At 33.9% G+C, this 21,492-nt stretch overlaps 2 protein-coding genes across 3 annotated transcripts in view; both read left to right on the plus strand.

Moving 5' to 3' along the window:
• The window catches only part of LOC130629701 (uncharacterized), a 105,815-nt gene that overhangs the window by 43,745 nt on the left and 40,578 nt on the right, over positions 1-21,492 (plus strand). The gene's annotated exons all lie outside the window — the stretch shown is intronic.
• On the plus strand, positions 11,179-12,057 carry LOC130629851 (uncharacterized). The gene is made up of 2 exons (XM_057443218.1): positions 11,179-11,386; positions 11,447-12,057. Exons 1-2 carry the CDS (start codon positions 11,179-11,181, stop codon positions 12,055-12,057), a joined length of 819 nt encoding a protein of 272 aa, XP_057299201.1.

Here is a 21,492-nt window from a genome sequence, read left to right on the forward strand (position 1 = left end):
GAACTAGACAGTGTAAAAAAGGACATCTCTCAACCGAAATTAAGAGATTCTCACAAAAACAATATAATTTCGGAACAATGGAACTCCTCTCCTTCAGTCCGAATAAGTTTCACATATCTAATAATACTCTGAAAATAACATACATTGTGGCCAAAAGTTATTGATTTATTGATTTCCTGAAATATACAAATTTTTGATAGCAGTATTTGCAGCCATACATAATTGTACAAAAACTAGACTACAATTGCGCCCAGAAAATGTATTTTAGCATGCCTTACGTTCACTTTGCTCGCGACAGTAATATGTCTTCTGTGCTTATACATCTATCAGCCTTTTTGTTTGCTTTCATTATGTAAAATTTATCATGGATTTTAAATTAATATGCGTATATAATATTTCTGATAAAAGGAAGAAAATCTCAGGAAAAGAGGAAAAGAATACCGCTATTCCTGAGCTGCATCAATTGGTCAATGCTCTGCAAACAGTAGGATGCAAAAAAAAATTGTTTTCGCAGATGTATAACACAAGTAAATGATGTGTGCAGCCAATATCTCAAATTAGCCCATTTTTTGACTTAGCCAAATAACGTAACCTTTGTCCACTGTGAACAATGACGTCCCTAGTGCTAATTACTTAGGCAAAAATAAAATTTTCAACTGCTTTTAATTACAACAATCTTTGCAGTATATCCGAGGCTCTAGCTACATGCGTTAATTGAAGCTTCTTAATTAGTGATAGATCATTAAATTGATAATTTAAGAAATCTTATTACAATAAATGGTGTTTGTGACGTGCATGGTTTATGCTAGTAAAAGTAATTGGATTACCAGTTTTACAGTAACTTAGATCGTGCTAAAAATATTTATTACCAAAGATTCACTTTTCACTGGTTCATTCTACTGACATTTAGTTTTATGTTGGGATAAGAAAAATCATTAGAATCAAAACTTCACAGATAAGAAATAATGCTATTCAACGGTCGTTCTGCACAAAATGATTAAATGTTTATTATGTAATTTCTTCTTTAATATCTGTAGCGATGACATCTTCTATATCGTCTATATCGACGACACCTTCCAACATCATTTAAGTTATCGCTTTCTTCATCATCATCATCATCATCATCATCATCATCATCATCATCATCATCATCATCATCATCATCATCATCATCATCATCATCATCATCATCATCATCATCATCATCATCATCATCATCATCATCATCATCCTCATCGTCGTCGCAATCATCATCATTTGATACTGCATCATCATCATCATCATCATCATCATCATCATCGCAGTCATCGTCATCTACAGGATCGTCAATTTCATTTTTATCTAGAAATAAAAGTTATCTATTCGTTACGAATTATCTCCTTTGGAGAGAAAGTGGAAAAGAGTTAGAAATATTTACCAGAATCATCATTGTCTGCATACTGTTCAGATTCAATAGGCAACGCTACATAACAAAAGTCAAAGAATTATTTTCTTTAAGCTGTTAAAAAAGTAAAGATTTGTGTTGCACAAATAATAAATTGCTGATTAATGTTATGCTGTAAACAAACAAACAAACAAACAAACAAGTAACTTACTGGCAATGATACCAAAGAAAAATGTTAAAAACAGGAATACAAGCTTCATGATGATAGATACTTCTGCAGACGTTGAAACCAACTGGTTAGTAACTCTTAGAGCTGTCTTATTTATAGCAATTGGCCTTCCTTGTTATGAGTAATAAACTGCATTTTTGGTATACCTAATTTCATCTAATGGAAATTATAAATAATATGGTGGGATCTCAAGTAGGAGTATTTCTTATATATTTCCTTTGTTTAAAAAGTTTTGACTGTTTTTTTAATAGCATTAAGTTTATTTTTGGTTTGAAATGTACTCTTTGCAAGAAACCAGACAACAATAGAACACGTCGCATCACACCTGCATTAAATAAAGTTAGACATATGAGAATGTTGGAGGAGAAATGTAAACAACAAGACTTGATTCAAATGTTTTCTTAATTTGTTTGTTGTTCTGACATGAAAATATGTGATATTTTTATGTCAGAACAACAAACAAAGATATTTCATATTTTGATGCGTGATAACACAGCGTTTCCGATATCTCGCAAGAGATTTAATTTACAAAATTTTTACCACATTAAAAACGTTGTAAGAATTATACTGAATGCTTTTCTTGTATAACTTTTGGGAAGATTATAATGAGTAATGTGACATGAATCTTAATGAGATCCATGGTGAGATTGTACCTGATGAGTAATCTGGATAAATAAATAATTGCCACAAATGATGGTACTTAGCAACACTTTTCATTGCACGGGCATCAGTTTTTTTTAAATTGTTGCTTCTGAAGAACCCTTAACTAGTGATTATTTCCTCAACATAAAATGATGAAATCTTATCAATACATTGATTTCTGGATTGTTAACAAACTTAATAGGGCGCAAAATTGACAAAAAATCAAATGAGAAAAGTGCAAAGAAAAGTTGCAACTAAGCCTTGGTTCATCGTTTACCTACATTCTTTAATTGCAAGTAGTATAAATCCAATAAAGAAGTAAATTGCTGCAACAGATCAGATAGAAAAGAAGCTTTGTGATTTTCGATTTTTCTGCCAATCTTTGGAAAGGCACAGAACATTTTTCTCATTTTGAGAATTTATAAGAGCTTGAGAAGAAATATTCCCCTAATTAAATTTGCTTTCATACATCTCGTACGAGGTTAAAATAATAAACATAAATTTCATGAATTTGCGACGAGATAAATAATTTGAATTTGCTTACCCAGCCAAAGTTAAATTCAAGCCTGCGCAAAATGTTGGCAAAACATTGAAGGTGCAATGGCATTACTTCTACATTTTAGTGATAAAGATAGAACATAAGAAAAAGTATTGTCATGTTGGCTTTGTCGTTGAACTACTGGTTAGATCGTGTTAATAGTAAACTAAACTAACAAAGAACCCGGCATCCAAACGCCGTGTTAAGACACAAGTAAATGTGGGAGCCGGTGTTGGCTGCTCAGTGGAGCGCTTAATAAGAGCCGTATACTGTGCCTCACATCCAGATAGAGCGCTTTTATACAGGTTGTGAATTCTTTTAATTTTGCAAGGTATAACTGTCTTCAAACTAGAATTTTTATGTTTACAGTTTTGTAGCCGTATATTCTATGAAAGTAATTCTAATTTTTTAATCTTATGTTAATGTAAAACTATTCTAAAAGTGACGCCAATCAGCATTTTAGTCTTTTTTGTAATTTTGAAGTGACGGACATCATTTTTACCAAGTTTACGAGTCACAGCTCAAAACAAAAAGAGTTTTGGTGGTGGTGCCACCCACCCCAAGACTTCACATGCTACCCGATGCCCGGTGTGCCGTATCTATAATCTTGGGCAAAATAGACAGTTAAATACGAAGTTTGCTAATACAAGTTGATTCACGCCTTTGAACTTGTCAAAGTAATTTCGGAGTTTTCTCGCTCTGACCTCCCTTCAAACCTTTGATTGGGTCACACAAAATCTAATCTGGATGAAATTTTTTGACTTTCCATCATTGCAGCAAGTTCTTTCTTTTATTTGAAAATACATGGTATTTGTGAAAATGTCTGGGGTTGTGATATGTACTTTTTACACTGATTTAGTCTAAATGTTATCTGTTTGTGTTCTTGCGGAAATTATGAAAACATACGGTAATATTTACGTACGGAGATAAACATTTTTAGGATTGAAAGGAATAGTTGATTCTGCATACCTTTCATAACTTTAGACATAACTTTAGGCAACAATGAATTTTTGCTTATATCAGCAAATTTTCTGTGACGTCATCGGTAGCTTGAAATTTGTTTAAGGTGGAATCCTACTAATTAAGTAATATTTATGAAATAAACACTTTTCTATTGATTTTCCAGGCTTAAGTGATGCACAAGATTACAAAAAGCTGAAAAAATAAAAACTTTGAAAAATCCATAATGGCGGTCTCGCAGTGGCAACCATGACCGTTTTAGAGACATAACCGATCGGCTAAGAACTTGGCAGGAACTTCAATCATATCCTAATCTGTGATCTTGTACTATTATTATTGCCTATGTATAGCAGTGTCCTATGTTTTTCAAAATCAAAAAACGGCAAAATAATTTTCTTACAATTTCTTTCTGAATTTCCTCAAAAAATATAACTGTAGCTAAAATAACTTACACAATAGTATTAGATCATAGAATAAACATCAAATAACACCCCCTGAAAATTTGAAGTCAAACGGGTAAGCCGTCCAGAAATGACAGCCCGACCGGTAAGTGAAAAAAGTGAAAAGTGTCCGAAACCGTTAAAAAAACAAAACAATAAATTTTATACTAAACCAAATGAAAATAGCACTCAATTAAACATTTTCAAAAACCACCAGCTTCATATAAAGTTCCTTCTGAATCAATAATTCTCTCGTTTCGTTATTTTTTCGAATGTCGGAGGATCTTTCGCCACTTTTTCACGGGAGATGTCGCTTTATATCCCGATAGCCGTTTACGATTAACGCTGCCACAAGATTTCGTCATATAGAACCCAGGATTAATGTTGAGCAATTTCATGGTATTTAAAGCCGCTTTTTGTCCATAATTGAAATGGCTGATGGCATCATACATTCCAAAACATAGTGTGTTTAGGCCAACATGTGTCGATTTGGGCACGCGGTTCCAAATTGTACCGTTAAACGACTCATTGCAGTTATGCGTTTTTCCATGCAGGCACTTCTTCAACATATCTTCTTTACAGAAGTCCATGTAAATCATGAGAACTGCTTTTTGAACTTCAACTGGTAATTCAATCTTTGACTTAGTATTGTTGATCTTGTCCCGTTGATACTGACACCAAGAGTCGTGGGATTTTGGACAAGAATCATGGTAGTTAGAAACGTGAAACATGGACGCCAAGCACGATTTTCGCATTTCATCAAGTTTACCGACATTTTGACGCAGTGCGATTCCAAAATAATTCTGCAATATATCAATCTTGGCATCTGTTGATCTACCCCTACCTCCAAGACCTTTGGTATTCTTTTTCAGTTTACGAAGTCTCTTACCGATTCTCTTTTGGTAGTGGGCGATGCATTCTTGTTTTTTCATAGGTTTTTTATCACCATAGATATGTTGAACAGCTGGGAAGGTTTTACTATGCCCATCTCCATAAAATTCTGTGTAGTACAAGCCATGCTTTTCAACAGATTTCCCAAAGATTTTCAACGCTCAAGCAGTTTCCATTGCGAGTGACCATCCTGTGTGGTTTAAATTACAGTTGTGCGCTAATTTACACAATTCATGGCTCTTCGGGTCTGTCTTGGCAATTATTGCCATTCTTGTACAGCCTTTACAGCTTTTTGAGAGAATGGCTGTATCAAGCATCTTTCCTGAATCAATTGAGATTGCAATGATGACACTAAGTGTCGAAGAAAATCCTTTGCGCTGCCATTGATACACCGACGTCGGCTGATTTTTTACCCTTGCGCAAAGATGCTGCTTCGTCAGACATGCTTTTTTCAGCAATGCTTTTTGAAACACTTTTGATTCTGTTGGCCCTTTTGTCATAGCCTGCCTTTGTCATTGGTGGGGGCATGTGCAGAAAACAACACAATTTTGTCAACCATGAAAATCCAATACCGATGTTGCGGAAACCATACATAGCTCTAGCGTTCACTTCCATAGTAGGCATGCCTCTACGTTTATTATCCTTGCTGGTAGTTACAGCAGGAGATGTGTTAAATTCAGCTTGGACAGCTTGGACAAGCAAGTAGCGCCAACACTTTCGACATTATGGTAATTTCCAGCAATCTGAATTTTGTGATTGATTGGTGTTCTTTCTGATCTATATCAATATCTACCAATTTATCAGAGGAAGCAGATTTTGGAGCTGAGACAGTCCCCAATTCAACGTCAACAACTGGTTCAATGTTCGAATCTGAAAAATTTCGACCGCCCTCTGCAACCTCGACATCAGTATCTTTTGAAGCTTTTCTCCCTTTATTTGGATTTCTCTTCTTTCTACCATACACTTTCTTACTCCCCTGCTTTGTACAACGTCCTGCACTTACCCGCACTTACGAAAGACAATTCGCAGGTGTGGACAAACTTTTCGATTTTTTTTGCTTAAAATTTATTTTTTTTATCCATACAGGGTGTCACATAAAGCAAAATATCTGACAATAGATGTTGACAATAGAAGAAAACTAACTTCAGGTTTGGAAACTACGATAAATTTTGAGTTAGAAAAAGGTATCATTATCTATATATACCACTATCTGTTTAGAATTCAATTACTTCCGTTCTTGAGCAAATTTTAACTTTCACTTTAAAGTTTCAGACATTTAAATCTCCAACTTGCAGAAAATGAGGAACTTGTGAGTTTTGACGTCACATCCCTATATACAAATGTACCACTGAACGAAGCAATTGATGATTGTACCAGTCTTTTATATTCTGGAAAATACGAAAAACCTCCAGTAGATCGAGAAACTTTTCATAAATTAACCTTACTATGTAGTAGCAATGTAGTTATGTCGACTCATGATGGATATTACCAACAAGTCGATGGATTGGCAATGGGGAGCCCACCAGCTCCAATGCTTGCTAATGGTTGGCCCAGTAAATTTGACGATATTATCAAGGGAGATGCAGATTTATTCGCGAGATATATGGACGATATTATCAGAAATATCAACAAAGATAAGATCCAGGAAAAGTTGAATGAGATTAATAATATTCACCCATCACTAAAGTTTACTATCGAGCGTGAAAACAATGGAGAAATTGCATTTCTAGACATGTCTATAAAAAGAACACACGGAAACCTTGTCTCAAAGTGGTATACAAAACCAACTGACACTGGTTTAACACTAAATTTCCACGCCCTTGCACCAAAACAATACAAGAGATCGGTTGTGTCTGGACTTGTACATAGAGTCTATAGAGCTTGTAGCAGTTGGGAAACATTTCATGAAAGTCTGAAAAAGGCTAAAGGAATTCTAGATAACAACCAATATCCCGCTGAATTCTACGACCCCATTATTTCAGACACATTGAGAAAAATCATTGAAAAGCCGATTCCACAAACTGATCAGGACGAAAAAGAAAAAGAAAAAGAAGAAGAGGAAACAGAAGAAAAATTGTTATTTATTCAGTATCGTGGTAAAGTTTCGGAGAATTTTAAACGAACGCTTAACAACATCAAAGCTCCATGCAGAATTATATTCACGCTGAATAAACTGAAAAGCTGTCTACCATCACTAAAGCCAACAGTCGAAAAATCTTTGAAAAGTGGCGTAGTATATAAGTTTTCATGTCCAAGATGTTCGTCTTGCTATGTCGGTCAAACAAGCCGTCATTTGATATGTCGTTTCAAAGAACATCGACGAAATGGCCCGGTTGCGGATCATTGGAAAGAATGCGAACGTGAATTGTCGATTGATGACGTAACGATCTTGTGCTCAAACTCAAAATCAACGTATCATTTAATGACTTTAGAGGCTCTTTTCATCAATCAATTGAAATCATCTTTGAATACAAAGGATGAATATAGATTCAGGCCGCTGGTGATTAAATTTTAATTATGACATGGGTAATTACGATTTAATTACCATCAGCTTTTTTATGATTTGTGTACAGTGTATGATGCTATGTATGATATGTATGATAAAAAAAACTTTATTATTTTAATGTTTTTAACAGTTTTTACTGAATATGTTTTTTATATTTTAGACCTGAAGATGGAATAAATTTCCGAAATATATTGTTTAATAAATATAATCATTGTTGGTCATTTTGATTGCAATAAATGAAAGTTGTTCAACATATTTTCCGATTCTTACACAGTTCAATTGAATAAAAGCCAAAAATTGCCCGTTTATTTCCGATTTTTGGGTAAAATCCGAAAAAATCGGGTAATAATTTAATCACGTGACTAAAATACTCAGAAAGATTACCTTCGACGAAATAAAGTTGTCTTATAAGTTTCGAGTTGTAAGGATAATCTTAACACAGTTATTTTATTTTCCTGATTATAAGGATTTCATCGAGATTTATAGGGGTAATTTTGAGTAATAGCCAATAACTAAAGCTATGAGAGGTATGGGACCTAAATATTTGGCATACAGGTGCCTAATCGAAAAACATAAAAACTCGGTAATTATAATAACTATGCAGCATGACAAAAAAAATTATTGAACAAAATGCGACAGGGGGGGCGAATCATATGAATCACAGGAAACGTGTATACAGTATAGAAAAAATGAGTTCCGACAAGGAAGTCGTTATTGGTCAAAATGTGTATGGTAACATTCAAGAGGTTTCTTGTTCAAAACGATGCTAAGTTAAATATTTCAATAATAAATTTCTATACCGACCGCCTAAATTTAGAACAGTAACGCACAGACATGAATTATACTTTTGTTAAGCAATACACCTTTTTCCGAATTTCATAATTAATTATGACGCCATCCAAAATTTTATAATGGTTCTGTGCTCTTCAAATAAGAATATTCAGATAGAATATGTTTTTGTTGGATTTTATTTAGATTTAAAAAAACATAATTATTTTGAAAACAAGGCTATTCTTGGAAAGCTCGGCTATATAAAGGGTTTGACCGTAACTTTCAGCTGGGAATTGATGTACTTAACGAACAGAAAAATTTACGAAATTAGGTAATTTGTTCCACTTTTTACTATGGAACTTAGAGATAAGAATCATTTTTATTAGCGTCATCTTAAATTGAGTTAGGCATAATTAGGAAATTCGGGAAAGGTCTATTACAGATAATGTTACTGTTTGTCTATCACAATATGCACGAAATACACGCTTTACGAAATATTTGCTTTTTATAAGCAAAAAATAATTTTACATTTTAATAAGAAGGTTGTATTTAAGCACTTTGAGATGGATATTGTGTCAAAAATAAAGAACATGTTAAGGAAATTCTTAGTCAGAATTTCTTCATAGATAATAAAAACAAAAAAACGTAGTATAGAACTAACAATAACTTTGAAAATAAATTTCGCAACTGGCATTAAATTATGAAAATGGATTTCGCAACTTTTTTAAAGAACGAAAACAAGACATTAAAGGCTGACATAGTATAAAATATAAGTACATCCTGAGAAAGTTAGAGAAGAGAGTTAAGAAAGTAAGAAAATTAAGGTTTCGCAACGTACTGCTGCATTGCAACATAATTTGGACTCTTCTTCATGCTCTCCACCATATTTTGAGAATTATAATATTCTAACGCGTGAGTCAAATGATTTTAAAGTCACGCTAAAGGAGAGTCTGCACATTGAGCGAGATCGATCATTCCTTAATAAGTCGGTTCAGTCTATGCCTCTTGAGCTATTTTGATGCGATTGTTATACGAGTCATTAATTTTTTTATTACTTTTTATTTTATTTTATAACGCGATGAATTTGTCAAAAGTTTGTGTGATCATGCTCACATGAAGCGGGGAAAGCTTACATGAAATTTTCGAAAAAGTAGTCGTTGTTTTTCTTACAAGATACTTAAAACATTGATTTAAAGTGCATCCTATCCTCAAAAAAGGTGTTTAAACGAACTGCCACTCAATTTCCTCCTCTATAAATCTAGGAATTCTCTTCTTTTTCCGTCAGTTTTTCACTCAATCACTAAGATGGCGGCAATGCTTTGAAGATAATTCTAATTCTTATGATAAAAAACCGTCGTTAGCATCCAGCAACTCAGTGTGTTACAGTTTTTGTGGAGAAGAAGTAGAAGATGTAGAAAATGCGTATATTACGGAAACACATTTACAGAACGACATTGATTACGGAGATATTTTGAACATTCAGGGGTATGATTTTGTTAGCAAACCGAGAAAGAAAGGAAGGTGGAGGTGGTTTTTGGTGTTTATATCAAAAATCATTTGAAATGGAAAGGACGAAAAGATCTGGAAAGGGATGAAATTGAAGGTATATGTCTTGAAATTTTTCCACCAAAAACAAAGAGTTTTCTTATGTTTATTACGTATCGACCCCCTGACTCATCGAAGTATTTACATCGCAAATTTAACGCTCTATTTTCGGAACTATTAATGGAATTATCAGAGACACGAAAAGAAACAATCATTTTGGGAGATGTAAATGTAGATTTTTTAAAAAGCAACATTAACAAAGAATTTAAATCAATTTCAATCAGGTAAAGAATTTAAATTAAAGAAATTAAATCAGTTTTAAGGCAACACAAGATCAAATGCATTCTTAACTCTAAAGCCACCCTAAAAAGCATTTTGTCTAAACCAAAAGGCATAATAAACCTGGAAGAACAAAGCAATGTTTTTTTACGAATTCCTGTGTAAAGATTGCGATGCAGTGTATATAGGCGAAACAAAAAGAAAGTTTAAGCAACTAGTACAAGAACATATATGCACGCGGTGAGAAACTGAGATGTGAAGAAAAACGAAATTGCGGACCACAGCTGGAGCAGAAGTCATCAGTTTAATTGGGATGAGAAGAAAATCATTGACAGAGAATCCAGAACAACGGCCAGGAAGATTAAAGAAACTATCAACAGTGTAGAACGTAACAAACACATAAACAGCGTCTCGTATCAACAAGATTTCGTTACCAGCCCTACAGAAGAAGTAGTTACCTACATTTATATCAGAAAATGTTAATTACCGTAATTAACTGTAATTATCAGCTCGTTTCTGGTTGGTTATTTTTTATGAATTTCCATTCTCTGCAAATATATAAATACAGGCGCAACATCATTTTACTTTGCCCGATGATGGGAGAAGGATCTCCCGAAACGTCGCCTACTAAACTATCATGTTCAAGAAATGATAAACTTTTCACAGTAATTTAAAACAATTTTGCAACTTTATGGCTTTGGTCAGTTAATAGATAGTCCAACGAGAATACATGACGACACAGAAACATTAATTGATATAATTGCATCTAATAAAAATGAAAATATTAGTCGATCGTCCGTTATACCTTGCGGAATCGCTGATCATGAGCTCATAGAATGTGTTCGTAAGGTAAACCACATAAAATATCCATCTGGAAAAATTTATTGTCGTGATTATAGAAAATATGAAGCGACCGAATTAGACGATCACTGATCCACAATAGATTGATCCGTTATTTATAGTTGTAGAAATGTTAATTCTGCATGGAATGCTATGAAGGAAATTTTAATTTCGGCTTTTAATTGCCTTGCTTCAAAAATTACTAAACAAGTTCGCGGAAAATCCTCTCCTTGGTTATCTTTCAATATTAAGGCTGAAATGAACAAACGTGACAAATTAATGCGTAAAGCTTGCAAATCTAAAAATAAAAATATTCATGAAGAGTACAAAAGAAAACGAAATAAAGTAAGTTCTATGATTCGTAAGGCAAAGTCCAACTATACAAGAATACTACTATGAGAACATTCGAACAATCCTACAGGCTTTTGGACAGCAATTAAGCGAGTTTTCTCGACAAAATCGAAAACCAATCGGGTTGAGAGATTAGTCGATATAGGTGGCTTGCAACTTGATGATCCAACTGAAATCTCAAATGGTTTTTGTAATTATTTTTCGGCAGCTGTCTCGTTGTTAAAATCTGCTGCATATCTTTTAATGAATTTTGTTTGGAGAAGTCAAAAAGTTCTTCCAATGAGAACACAACAAAGGTTTTCATTCGGTTATGTGTCTGTTGTCGAAGAGATGAAAAATTTAAAACAGCTGAAAAGAAAAAAGGCCGCTGGAAATGACGATCTTCCCCTAGGAATTCTAAAAGATACAGCTGAAACAACTTGTCAACCATTAGCCTTTATTATAAATTTGTCTCTGAATACTGGAATACTTCCTAGTGATTGGAAAACTGCAAAAGTAATACCATTGCAAAAAAGTAGTTCGACAGGTAAATTTGAAGACTATCGCCCAATATCAGTTATACCAACGCTCTTAAAAATCATACAAAAGATCGTTCATGCAAGGCTGAGTGAGTATGTGGCTAAACATAATCTATTATCTAAATTTCAATTCGGTTTTCGAGCAAAAATGTCACTGAACTAGCAGTTACATTGCTTTGTGATGAGATTAGAAGAAATGCTGATATTAAAATGCTTACTGGGTGTATTATTATCGATTTTAGCAAAGTGCTTGACACTCTATCTCATGCTAAGTTACTCCTTAAACTATCTTCATATGAAATCAAAAATAAAGAGCTAAAATGGTTTTCTGGTTATCTTTTCAACAAAAGTATAACAACGTTTTGTCTGACATAAATAAGGTTACGTGTGGCGTACCTCAGGGCTTGATCCTGGGACCTTTAATGTTTGTTATTTTTGCAAATGATATTGAAGATTAAATTCGGTTTACAATCATTATCAAGTATGCTGATGATACTGTCCTGTGCGTAGCTGGTAAGAGTATCGAAATTATTGAAACTCATCTAACGTCTGATTTAAACAGAAAGGAAAGACTGAGGTTATGTTGTTTGGTACAGTTAGACGCTTATCAGCCATAGCACGTCCGCTTCATGTCTTATACAAGCAAATGAGTATAAATGTGACAACATCGTACAAATACCTTGGAGTAGATATTGATCCAACTTTAACACTGGGAAATTATTTCGATAAATGTTACAGGAAAGCAATTGGTAGATCACATTTACTTAACAGACTACGTTCACAACTCGACATTAAATCTGCCATTGCAATATTCAAGTCCCTCATTGTACCAGTATAGACGTATTGCAGTATATTATCAATTTTCATGCTAAAAACACAAGGTAAACGTTTAGCATCAATCGTCTTTATAAAACACCTGAAAATACTGACATCTGCTCTACCGATTCAGTTAAGAAGCGACACGCGTGCATGTTTGTGAGAAAGTGCATTAAAAATGATGTGTGTGAAAACTTTTGCAATTATTTTAAAATGATAACTCATGAGAAACAAACACGCAATAACAATTCTTTGTTGAAACTTCCACGAGTGAAAACTGAGTTTGCAAGGAAGTCAGGAAGCTTTTTAATGCTTTGCCAGCGGAAGTACGCAAAGTTGAATCTAGTCTAAAGTTTAAGGAATGTTTAAAATTATGGTTTTTGTAACTTATATATCTTTTTACATGTATCTTTTAGGTAGAGCTGTGTTTAGACTTTAGTCGATGTTCTTTGTGCTTTCCATTTATTTATTTATCTTTTTTCTCACTAGCTTTAAGTGCGCACATGTTTTTATAGTTTTAATATTTTACTAATATATATATTTACATTTTACTTTGTTTTATTTATATTTTTAAGCAGGACACACGTTGACAACAGATTTTATTTAACTGAAGTGTTTTATCCTGTAGAAATATTCTTAAATAAAAAAATAAATTAATAAATAAATAAATATTCATGCTCCCTTACATTAAAAGTAGTTGTTCCCTATTACGAAAAAATGTTGCCGCAATGAAATATTTCATGTTAATTAAGGGAACATGTTCCCTAGATTAAATAATTTGGTTCTCTTTGTTCACGCAAGTAACAATTTGTTACGTTTTAATCACGGTAATATGTTCCCTTAAATAAAAAGTGTTCCTTAAACTAAAGATTTGTGTTTTAAATAACTATGATTTTGGTGCATTTTTAACATGAAACTAGGATGGGGGAAAGCCGTTTGATGTGTTTATAGCTATCACATGGATGGATTGTGTTGTTCTTAGAAATGTTTTTGTATGTTAAGAAAGAAAGACAGTTGATAGATTTATCTGCCCTTTTCAACGCAGAAATTCCTTCGTACTAAAAATTTTGCTAATGTCAGGCATCAGACCCGTGGAGGCGGGAGTGACTTCAGTGCGTGCTTATCTTCCTCAAATTTTTACTAAAAACAAGATCAAAAAAGCCCTCGAAGCCATACTTTTTAACCTCAACCGAAACACGTTTGCGCTAAAAACAGGAGTATCATAAGAAAAGAGCGTGCTTTAAAGAAGTAAACATTTGTGACTTTGGAGATAAATAAGTAAACCTATTCTATTTTATTTAAATAACAGAAAAGTTTTACTTAACTGCTTATGGTTTATATAATAGATAAAAACCACCTTAGGAGTTACGTTACAAAAAAATCTATCTATCCATCCTATCTATCTTCTTTACCCCAAGGCGATTTTATAGCTTCTGATCTGCAAACGGAAGGCGGAAATCAAACCCAAGTGTATTTTGGTAGAATAATCACTCCCTGGTTAAAATTGTTTTTAGATAGTTCAAGTTCGGTAAAGAAGAAGGAGAACAAGTGTAAAACATCTGTCCATTCAGTGGAGAAAAAATAATTTAAAAGGCCATGCCATGAAGGTCCAGGTTATAAACTGACAAGACAGCATTAGCTTTAATGTATTTTTATTTGCGTGTTGTTTAGCTGATTAATTAATGGACGGGATCGAGAACTGTGAGAAAGATAAAGTACTTAAGCAAGTCATTTCTTCAGGTTGAATCATTAAAATAACCATTTGTTATTTCTTACAAAACACCTTGAAATCTTATAATGTTTTGCTTTTAGAGATCAATAGTCAATTTTTATCGGAAAACGAATTTACACAGAAAGCATCAGGTAACACTGCCTCGATATTCCTTTAGTTTTTTCACGTGCATCACACGTCATAGTTATATCTGCATCAACATATTGCCAGTTATTAAGTTGTTAGGAAAGGATCAATTAACCACTGTTGGACATAATTAATGCACAGTAACATCTTGTAACTGCTTGACTAAAGAAGCAAGAAACGATGTGTTTATAACTGTGCTTCATAACTAAGGAAGATAAGAACTAATTATAAAAGTAAATATTCTATATTTCTCGAGATCTCATTTAACATTAGGGTATTGAGAATTTCTCAGAGATTAATGACAAGATATTACATAAAAAGATCATGACAGATTGAATATTTTAGGTAGAGTTACGCAGCAATAGGATTTTGTGTAGAAAACTGAAACAAACTTGTTAATTTATAAGTGGTAAAAACCAAACGGGTTAAACCGAAAGTTCGCTTTAATCTTATAGCACATCGGTTCAAGGCGCTCGCATTGAAGTGCTCGATTTTGGGCAACATTGAGAGTTATAAACACTGCTGCGTGTAATGACGTAACTTTATGACTTCGACCAATTAGTTTGTTTGGATCGCCTCTATTTTGAGTTGAGGTCGTATTCCTGCTTTCAGTGGACATTGTCTCGATTTGACGCTCGACCGCCCAGCTCTAAGTACGTCGTGCTTTGCAGTTGAAGTGGACTTTCGCTTTGGATCAATATTGATTTTTTTTCTCCACATTATTTGCGACGGAGAAAGTAATTTAAATTCGATATTTCATTTTTTGTCACATATAAGTGATTATGCACTTTAGTTATTAATAATTCTTCATTGTGGCGCTAAGTCACTTATAACATAAATTAACTTGAGGTCGTAAGCAATAATAATATGAGTTTTGCATCCTTTTCCACCTTTTCCACCAATCAACTCTCAGGTATTCTGTTAACTGATGATAATCTTTGTAAATACTTATAATGAGAAACAAGGTCAATTATCAGTATTACCATTTTTAATAGAAATTTCTGAGTGAGATTGAGATGGTTATTTTGTAAATTTATTCTAGGTGTTATGAATTCTGATAGTGATGAGGACCTCTGCATTGATTGTGTTGAGAAAGAAGAAGAAGAAGAAGAAGAAGAAGAAGAAGAAGAAGAAGAAGAAGAAGAAGAAGAAGAAGAAGAAGAAGAAGAAGAAGAAGAAGAAGAAGAAGAAGAAGAAGAAGAAGAAGAAGAAGAAGAAGAAGAAGAAGAAGAAGAAGAAGAAGAAGAAGAAGAAGAAGAAGAAGAAGAAGAAGAAGAAGAAGAAGAAGAAGAAGAAGAAGAAGAAGAAGAAGAAGAAGAAGAAGAAGAAGAAGAATATACACAAGATATAGAAGATGACAATTTACATACCGTAATAACACCATGGCAAAAGTCACCAGTCTTAGAAGTTTTTGTGCATTGGCTTATTAGCTCTGACGCAAAAGCCAAGCCGACACGACAAGCTGATCAGCATGTAAAGCAAGTGGTTGTGATATGGAGAGAATATAGTGGAAATACATACTTTTTGATCTGAAAGTAATCCGTGACAGGTGGTTAGTATCATTCGAGAACCCGGAATGACAATCAGCTACTGTTAGAGCGTGTATTACATCTCTAAGATATTTTTACACTTTTATCATTAATGATGAGCCAGAGATGTTGAAGGAATACACACAAAATTGTCAAAGCTTTGTGTTGAAATGCACCGACTGGATAGCTTTGTATCGTAAAAAGCAAAAAAAAGGAAGCTGGAAAAAGGATTTAATGTAACTAACACAATTATTTGAGGCATCTCAGATAAACACTCTTGACCATTTAAAAATTGTTCATTATTGAAAAAAAAAACGCTAAAAGCCTTTCGCTGTCAAGAAATTATTCCAACATTAACGCAGCTTAGCAACGCAAGAGATTACGTGTTATTGTATTTATGCTTAGACAATGCTTCCAGGACTAGAGCCCTAGCAATTATGACTTTGCAAGAATGCCACAATGCCAATTATATGGATTCCTCATACAGGATCAATGTTTTCGATCACAAAACAGTGTCAACAGTTGGCTCTGCTTCCCTTGTTCTTACTCATGAGCTTTATACAGATTTGTGCACCTATGTTAAGAAAATAAGAAATACATTTGAAGGGACTTTTATTTCCAAAGATGCGCCGGTTTTTAAAAGCTGGAGTGGCAGTAAGATGTCATCTTCAATGGTAACGGCACAGATAAATTCTTTCTGAGGAAAAGCAGGTCGACAAACAGAAAACAGACCAAAAGTTGGTGCGAACTTAGTCCGCAAATCTGCTGTGTCAAAGGTCCATGGAAAAAAAGGGAAATGAAAGAAGATCTGGCCACTTTAATGTGTCACTCTGTTGAAACAGCTGGTCGAATTTGTTATTTACAAAATAAAACAAGAGAAGTTGGAGAAATAAGTTCTGCTTTACGCGACTTACTACGGGAAGAAGAACCAGAAGAAGAGTTGGAGAGTTGCGTTAGAACTCATTTCAAGGAGGAGATACTTATGACAAAATCACACTTATCACAGTTTGTAATAAGATGAGAGGAATTTCAGCCTTTGGAAATATATGTGACATTGCGCTCAGGGATAAAATCCGCTATATTATCCATAAAGGCAAGCCATTGTTGTGTTACTGAATTTGTAATTCTCCCACGTTCAGTATGTAAAGATCTCCTCTCAGTGGAACATGTCACAATTGATTGGTAGGCGGAGGATGTTGAGTCGCAGAAGCAATTCTAATCTTTGCCGCGAAATCACCCCTCCCCTCCTCAAGCAAAAGGCTGCACTTTTTCCTCCCCAACATTTTCGGCTAGGTGGTAAATGCGATTTCATATTACTGACTCCCACATTTTGTCATCTTTAAACGTGCTGTTTGGCAACGTCCGTCGAGGTTTCTATTGTAATTTGTTTTTCACTTTCGATTTAGATAATTCTTGTAAAAACTCGGTGGTTGATTCAGATGATATGGAAATTAATAAAGAAGAAGAATGCGATTTAAATGCGCCTCCTCGGTGGAAGAGAAGCAAAAGATAGGAAAGAGTGGTGTTTACTGAGCATCATTTATAACGAACCCACAAGCATTTTTAGGCCCTTATTGAGACTGACCAGTCAAATAAGATTCGCATAAACGAGTTTAAAAAACTCGTGTAAAGCTCAGAATTTGGCGATGTGCTGTTGAAATACGGTGAAGATACGTTACTGTCAAAAAGAAGACGAGAAAATAAACGGTTTTTGACAAAGAAAAAACGGTAGAAGTCATTGCGTTGATTTAATATTGCTATTTTGAACTGTTATTTTTGCTTTGTGCGAGATTGTTTACTTAAAGGTTTTGATTGTGTGGTAAATTACCAAATACACAGAAATATTTACCAATTTCCGCGTAACTACTATGTTCTGAGTTTTTTATGTTATATATAAGTTGTTGTGATATTGAGTGATGGAATAAAATGCAATGCCCCTTCTAGAATGTTTACTGCTATATACTCCCCATTGTTTCTTGTTAGATTCCGTTATGTTTGAGATTTTGTTTTTTTGCGAATCAAGAAATAAGTTTCACTAATAGAAAAATGTTAGTAGTTTCTTCAAATGATGAATTTGAGGAAACTACTAACAGCGGAAATGTTCTTTATTCGTTCTTTCCGCGAAATATGCATGCGAAAATGCAACATTTTCGAGATCCCTTGTTTACATGCACATTTAAAGAGAGTATCAACAGAATTGTAGTTAACCCTAATAGCTAAAGACGGTATTTGTGTGAAATAAATAGTTAGAATATTGTAGGTTTCAAGTGCGTGTCTTTTGTTAAAACCCAGCCACGTATTTAGAATGATGCAAATAGATCTTTTTTTGATAGTAGATTTGGAACTTAAACTTAATGTACAGTTAAGTATAGTTTAGTTACTTTCAGTAGCATTTCATACTTTTTTGATTATTTTTAAAAAAACTAGCTAGCTTAGCGGTAACTAGTTACAGGTAAAAACAGCATGTAGCCAGCTAAGATAGCTACAAACCTGCAAAAAATATTAGACATTTTATTAGCTCTTCCTTTCCAAAAATCAATGTGGATAGAATATGCTTAGCTGATGCTCACATAAGCACCCCAGGAACCACAGAGGTAAGCAGTAACAAGGAAACAGTAAAAAATATAATTTCAATATTATCATTGGGGATCAATTGCTCAATCAGTAAAGCGTTGGCTCAGGTCCAAGAGGTTGTGAGTTTAATCTCCACATAAGGCCATTGTCTAGTTGGACAAAAATTTCGAAAAGACTGCTGTAGTACTAATGAGATTTTTAAACACTTTAGAACCACCTTTGTAGTTTCTCCTTAAAACAGTTGACAGGGTATATCCCTCAAATTTAGTGATACTAACCTCATCAAATATAAATCCACTAATAAAAAAGTCACACCCCAAATAACAAAGCTATTGGCTGACTATATTGGCTGTTGTCGTTATATAACTGTCATACTGCCTTTGTCTCTTACCGACTGCCATCAATCAAACATTTAGATCAAGCATTGTGATAGTAAACCTTAGTATTTACAGGTGTAAGTAATATGAATTATTAGAGCATAGAGCTTATAGATCTTCGTATATAGCAAACCTGTTTTGAGGTTTTTATCCTCTAAAAAAGTATTAAGAAAATTTTTTTTATTATAAGAAGACCTGAATTTTTGCTTTGGACTGCCTAATGCTTGACAAAATTTCAGCCACAATGTTCCCATAATCTAGGTTCATTTTTAATTTGAAAAATATTTTCTGTTAAATTGTTCAAATTGTTTATTCACAGAAAATAACTTTTATGGAATTCTTCTTTTCTGTTTTTTTACGGTGGGAACAACGCACGAGATCTTTAAGCTACAATAACAAATGCGATATAGTTTTATTGACTTGGCTTTGACAGGGCAACTCCTGTGGATTTTCCATGGGTTAATCTGTATTATAAAATCAAATTATTATGTACACAAAGTTTCTTCTCTTTTTGTACACCTAAAAGCACAGTAATATGGCTTGAGGTTTGGGGGATTCACTTTGATCTTTTTGTCCTCTAAACGCTTTTTAATTTTGTAATATTTGTTGTTTTTTTATGTTTTTTCATGTTAGGATAAATATATTATCACGTTCTCTAGCCATATATATATAAATCTTGAACATAAACAAATTTTAAGATTTTGGCTACAAACGTAAACACCGTGAGAAAAAACCCATCAAGCAACTAGCCGGCTAGCCAGAAGTACTTAAGCTGTTCCGCATGTATGTCAATATTATTTCTTCATGTGTTAAATTTACCAATCTGATTGTTACTAAGGTACGGTTTGGGTAATTTTGGCCACCCATTTAAGCTTAAAGCAACCCCCCCATGTTGTGGCTGGCTCTAACAAATTTTTCTAACGCTTAACTGAATTTCGGGTAAAGGTTTTACATATTTTACAATGGCAGATAGCTATTAATTTATGCAAATTCAACAACAGGACTGGTGCAAATTGCGTTACTTTTATAGCGGGTTAAATTTTCTCTACTAAAACTTATTTGCCAAATGGAAAATTTCAGATTATTGTGTGTGCCAAAGCAGTGTTACGTCTTGTTTTATGCTGTTGTTGTTTGAAACGCAGTAGCAGGAAAGTTCTTTTTAAGCAATAGAGATGTGCAGCGTAATAACTTATATTAAAGCACTCCACCTAGGCACAGGGTTACCTAGCGAATATCTGAAATAAAACGCTCCACCTAAGTGTTCAGCATGGTTTACCTACACTTAAGCGCTTAACCTGGCGGTCATTGCCGGATCACCCAGCTGGTCTCTAAGAATATGATTGCGGCTTCGCTTTATAATTGATGTGTTTAATGCGTTATCACCTAACGTTATAATTCGTCCACAATTTGACTCAAATGAAAGTGATACTGTTTTAACAAGTTAATAATAATTGATCATATTCTAAGGTTTGAGTGATTTTTATTGGGTCTTTCAACTGCCAAGTACAATCTACACGAAAATTTGATGCCTTTGTAGTCATAGCAACATTGCAGTTTAAAACTCATTTAAAACGACTGCGTGGCTACAACAAAACATTTAGCATATCAATCGTGCAAAATTGTTTCCTGTAGTATTATTTGATTGCTCTAAATTTCTTTAATGATGTCATAAGTCCCTATATCCGGGTTCAATCGTGCTTGTCTTAGAAAATGTTCAAACATCCTTGATAATATGCAGACCGGAATTCCTCCCGGATTATGCGTATCTTTTAAGAATAAACCAAAAACACACGGATGATAGCTAAAAAGGATTTAATTGATAACACGAAATCTTAAGAGTAGCACATGAATCAAGGGGAATACATACCCACTCTTGTTTTGAGATTGAAATTGAGCGGTTTTAAACGACGAAATCCTTACAAGTAATGGACGTTTTGTTTGGAAAAATAGCAAAACCAATCTCTTTCTCATGCTCTCTGCCTAAAAATTTGAATCTTTTCTAATGATAAATGCTGGCCAGGCTTTACATAATTTTCAGACATTTGCGCCATTAAACTACAAGCAAAACGTAAGTCGATAAAGAAAAGGTTCTCATTTCATGCAGTGAGAGCCTGGAGGGAGCAGCTGGAGCCATTCGTCAATATTATTGAAAACCGTGGTAGTCTTGCACGAAATCTCAATTTTTTTGCAACAAGTATAGTCTTATTCAAATCATAGTGATCTGTTCAAAGAAATACAGTACGACCTTGACTATCTAAGGCCAATATGGGAAAGTTTCCTGCATTAAGGTTGTTCCCACTTTCCTTAATAAATAAACAAAATGGCGATGAACTAGCAAACGGACATGCAAATATTTAAAAAAACAAGGCGAAACTTCATGACTATGAAAGTTTTTATGTTTTCGTACCTACAATCATGGACAAAATTAACAAAACAAAAGCAGT

Source organism: Hydractinia symbiolongicarpus, chromosome 2 (assembly GCF_029227915.1).
Source record: "Hydractinia symbiolongicarpus strain clone_291-10 chromosome 2, HSymV2.1, whole genome shotgun sequence".
NCBI classification, from domain to species: domain Eukaryota; kingdom Metazoa; phylum Cnidaria; class Hydrozoa; order Anthoathecata; family Hydractiniidae; genus Hydractinia; species Hydractinia symbiolongicarpus.

Bases quoted from the DNA above. Each gene is read 5' to 3' on its own strand.
- LOC130629851 (XM_057443218.1), top strand. From the start codon at position 11,179: ATGAAGGAAATTTTAATTTCGGCTTTTAATTGCCTTGCTTCAAAAATT. The intron at 11,387-11,446 runs GTAAGGCAAAGT...ACAATCCTACAG, and splicing joins TAAAGTAAGTTCTATGATTC to GCTTTTGGACAGCAATTAAG.